Source organism: Ipomoea nil, unplaced genomic scaffold (genome assembly GCF_001879475.1).
Source record: "Ipomoea nil cultivar Tokyo-kokei standard unplaced genomic scaffold, Asagao_1.1 scaffold2283, whole genome shotgun sequence".
NCBI lineage: Eukaryota > Viridiplantae > Streptophyta > Magnoliopsida > Solanales > Convolvulaceae > Ipomoea > Ipomoea nil.
The window spans coordinates 1541610-1545867 of NW_017618711.1; the positions used below are offsets into that span (position 1 = coordinate 1541610).

General features: G+C 38.6%; 1 protein-coding gene across 2 annotated transcripts; it reads right to left on the minus strand.

The window, feature by feature from the left end:
• Nucleotides 1-232: 232 nt before the first annotated feature.
• Nucleotides 233-3632, minus strand: LOC109151375 (nodulation receptor kinase-like). 2 transcript variants are annotated; one of them, XM_019299369.1, is made up of 9 exons: nt 3259-3632; nt 2573-3086; nt 2289-2467; nt 1976-2199; nt 1686-1812; nt 1526-1594; nt 1212-1401; nt 999-1131; nt 233-906 (listed from the first exon to the last, which is right to left on the minus strand). In XM_019299369.1, the coding sequence occupies exons 1-9, from the start codon at nt 3344-3346 to the stop codon at nt 568-570; spliced, it is 1863 nt and encodes a 620-aa protein (XP_019154914.1). In that variant the 5' UTR covers nt 3347-3632; the 3' UTR covers nt 233-567. The 2 variants fall into 2 exon arrangements, with proteins under 2 accessions (XP_019154914.1, XP_019154915.1); XM_019299370.1 differs by having other exon boundaries at nt 568-906; nt 2573-3083.
• Between the last annotated feature and the right edge of the window lie 626 nt (nt 3633-4258).

Consider the following 4258-nt stretch of genomic DNA (forward strand, 5'->3'; position numbering starts at 1 on the left):
TTAAATTTCTCAACTTTATTTATTTATTTATAAATTAGACTTCATCATTGAATTATTGTTGTGTACAAGTTTTGATGAATATTTAGTTCAAAGTTCAAACACATGGAAATGTTCAAAATTTAGGTTAAACACCTTCACCTTGCACGGCGATCTCAAATGCAGGTCATAAAATTTGCAAAGTTAAATTCATGAAATTGACTTGAATAAATTTAAGTTAGAAAATAAGTGATTGTGAATTCAAAGAACTAGGAGCAGGGTGATCTCTGGTCATGCTATAATTTACCTTAGGAATCAGTATATCACAGAATTAATCCTTTTGCAGCAAAGTTAAGTAGGATTAGGATACATTCTGCTAGTAAAGGAATTTGATTAAATTACAAAACTTTTTTTAAAATATAATTTTGTCCTCGTGAATTTGATATTACAAGCGATGTAGGGAAACCCCACAACCCTTTCGGGTGTAGGTAAACCCCGCCTTGTAACCCTAGCCGGCTAAGGATCACAAGGAAGTAAACCAGTCTAGGTTGATGTATCTGTTTGGAACTTTGGTTACCCCTTGAATAGAGTTTATCTTGGTTGTGGAGGGGGTGGTTTCAAGTGGGTATTTGATGCATCTGTTTGGAACTTTGGTGCTGCTGATAGGACACCTGATCTTTCTATAGAGAAACGGTTGGATCCTCCGAAGCTGTCTATTGACTTCATATACTCTGATGCGTTGTTTTCTATGATCAAGGCGTCCTCGAGTTCTCTTACGATGTCTGCCATGCATGGCCGGTACGCAGAGTACGGCTCTATACATGCCAATGCCGCCTCCACCACTCTCCACAATGCCTCTGCGTGGTACCCTCCCTTTATGCCTGGATCTACGATTTCTTCCACTGTTGAGTTCCTTATTTGAAGTTTGGCCTGTAAGCATTGGGATAGGTGATGGTTAGATTGGTTTTAGGAATCATTTATGGCTAAGTTAGAAACCATTTTAGATTATGAAGATGACATACCCATTCAGCCAAGCTCCACTCATTTCTTGGCCTTTTGACGTTGAGAGGCTCTCGACCACTCACAATTTCGAGCAGAACTACTCCGAAGCTGAACACATCGCTTTTTGTTGATAGGTGTTGGGTTGAGTAGTACCTATGTTGTTTATAGGATTTAGGTTGTTTTGATTCAAAATATGCATTCCATGTATAATGATTAGTATTAATGACACTTACTCTGGGTCCAAGTAACCAGCTGTACCTCGTACTTCTAGAGAAGTTCCACTATCTCCCTCTTGAGGTGCATATTTTGAAAATCCAAAGTCGGCAACCTTTGCACACATACTATGATCCAGTAGTATGTTGCTTGACTTCACGTCCCTATGTATCACACAACGCTCCGCGAATGTATGCAGGTACAACAATCCTAAATAAAACAACCTCATCTTAGAATACTATGATACAAAAAAGTGTGAAATATTTCATGCTTTCTTCTTTGTATTATGAGTTCTGGGGTGCAGTAATAACTAATAGAGCCTCATTTTACTTGCCTCGTGCAGCGCCTAGAGCAATGGAAAGTCTGGTTGGCCAGTCAAGAATTTTTCGTTTCGAGGCTTCTCCTGATGGAAATGAGGAAAGAAAACAAAGTAAATGAGGGTAGCTAGCCCATTGTTGCTTTCAAAGAGATTGGGAAAAATGTGAAATGCCTACCATATAATCGATCTTGTAGGGAGCCGTTGGACATAAATGGGTAGACGAGTATTTGCTGGTCATTCTCACAGCAGTAGCCAAGTAGTGGAACCAGGTTTTCGTGTCGAATAGCTGAGAGAAGGTTCAGCTGTAAAATATATCAGAAAGAAGAGTTACAGTAATTGGCAAGTGTTATGGAATATAGATATACTATTTGGAATCTCTATAGATTCGGCAGTCTTAGGGATTTAGGTAGGTAAGGCATATGGAAACTTGTTTCCTATTCGTAGTCTTCTAGCACTAGTCATTACCTCAGCGTCGAATTCTCTTGTTCCTTGAGTCGAAGTGGCTGATCGGACCTTCACAGCCACCTCTTCACCGTCAGGTAAAGTGCCACGATAGACAGATCCGAATCCCCCTTCTCCTATCAATGTCATGTAATTCTGGGTAGCTGACATTATATATGCTAATGTGAAATACTGGGGTGTAGACTTTGATGGGGAAGTATCGGTGCATGGCATCGAAAAAATTGCATCTGAATAATAACGAACTTTGGTTAGTATGCTGCATTGCTGCCTCCCTAATATGAGCAGTGTTACTGAAAATAGAGAAATGAATGCTTACTCCTGGTCATTGAGTGCCTTTTCATACTGTATGACCTTAACACCCTTGCTCTCCGTTTGCAGAAATAAACGACAACGATAATTATTGCAGCGATTGATAGGACAGATCCACCTACCGCTCCAGCTATCACAATCACACTGGTTGGTTTTGAAGATCTGTTACCATTACTCATCGTCTTACTGAAATATAGAAATGAAAAGAAATAATTAGAGGTGTTTCTTGAAACATTCATCTTAATGAGAAACCTTTTAAACTTCTTCTAAAGAGAAGGTATGAATTCTTACGCTGTGGTGAGATTAGACTCCTTAATACTGCTCATCAATAACTTTCTGCTGTAATGAATTTTTCTGTGGAAATATCTGGAAGTAGGGAGAAGAGCTTCTTCTGGAGCTGTTTCTTTAGTCCAGGGAAGGGCTTGGAAAATCTCGTAGGCAGTACAAATCGGTCCTAATTGTGAGACATTTGAGGCCTTGGCTAAAGTAAGATTAAGAAACCTGTTTGCCGTGAAGTTCAGAACGACCACTTGGTAGCGTGAATTGCTAGCCAAGATATCAACTCGTTGCCTCATTTCATTATTGATATATATATCAATCACCCTTTGTCCAGCTTGAACAGAATCATTAAGCTCAAAGAGATGGAGGTGGAGCACATAGTTGTAGTGCCCAGTATCAAGGTCTTCGTGCACAAACTCCAACCTTTCTGGATGGATAACTGCTGTTTTTAGGACTAGATCCGAGCTGAAAAACCGAGCCTTTCTGGGCTCAATTATATCTCGGCACTGTATGCTTATGAACCCTGCTAGAAATATCAATGTAACAGGCTTTAACCGTTCTGGATACACGAAAAAAGATGACAAAAATACAAGTCTCTTTATATTTTTCATTTCATCATATCCTGCAGAGATCTTGGGTTATATTCTAAAAGTTCTGATGACTAATCTAACGAATATTTTTCCTGTTTGTATACATACCTTCTTGTGCAAACGTTGATTGAATGAAGAGGATGATGCAGAAGAGGATATAGCGGTTGGCCGTCCTCGAATTCCAGCAATCCATCATCCTCTCAACATGAAAGAGTGTTGCTCCATCAGGTCATCAAAGCCAGAATCAGACTATACTAAGATATGAGTTTCAGTTTATGCACAAAACATTGAAGTACAGGTTCATTAATTATAGTGAAGAATGTTTGATCTGGGGAAGAAGAACAGAGAGTGTCTGGGGACAAAAGGGCATCTCAGGTAAGAGGTTTACAAAGTTCTGCAACAAACATGGTTGGTGTGTGGCTTTGACTTCCAAAACTTGGTATTTCTTGAAGGCTAGGCCAGAGGAAAGATTAAAATTAAAAGTTTTTGTTTTTTAACAAGTTTAATACTAAAGACTTTTAGTTGCATATTAGTTTGAACGTCATTTGGGTTTAATTAATTGTTTGGTGGTGGGGTTATACATATTGATTAATGGTTTAAAATAATGGTGGGGACTGGGGACTGGGGACTGGGGCGGAGCAACCATTTCCTCAATAATCTTCTTCTTTGCTTCGTCTCTCCCCTTGTCTGTTTCCTTGAGCGAAACATCGCAGCAACGATGCTTTGCCTTATTAAAATCATCAATCTTTTTTTTCTTCTTTTAAATAATACTAATAATAATTATTATTATTTTGTCACTTAGGCATATCAAGAAATTTACCTGTGTTCAAGTCAAATAATCAGAGCCAATCATGGCTAAATTGTTGGCCTACGTTTTACAAGTTCATTTTATTGATCTAACGAGCCTAGATAAGTGAACTTTGATCAATTTTAAGTTTTTACTATAAATAATAATTTAGATCCTAGCCAGTCATTCAATATTTGGGTCGAGGCATCGAAAAAAGCTCTAAGCCTCCAACGACCACACTCATAATATATGAGGCTCAAACCAAACTAAAGGATTCTAAAGTGGATATATGCATAGGTGTAATGTTTCAGAAAAGGCCGC

Bases quoted from the DNA above. Each gene is read 5' to 3' on its own strand.
- LOC109151375 (XM_019299369.1), bottom strand. From the start codon at position 3,346: ATGATGGATTGCTGGAATTCGAGGACGGCCAACCGCTATATCCTCTTC. The intron at 2,200-2,288 runs GTAAGCATTCAT...GTTATTATTCAG, and splicing joins AAGGCACTCAATGACCAGGA to ATGCAATTTTTTCGATGCCA. The intron at 1,813-1,975 runs GTAATGACTAGT...TATATTTTACAG, and splicing joins CAAGAGAATTCGACGCTGAG to CTGAACCTTCTCTCAGCTAT.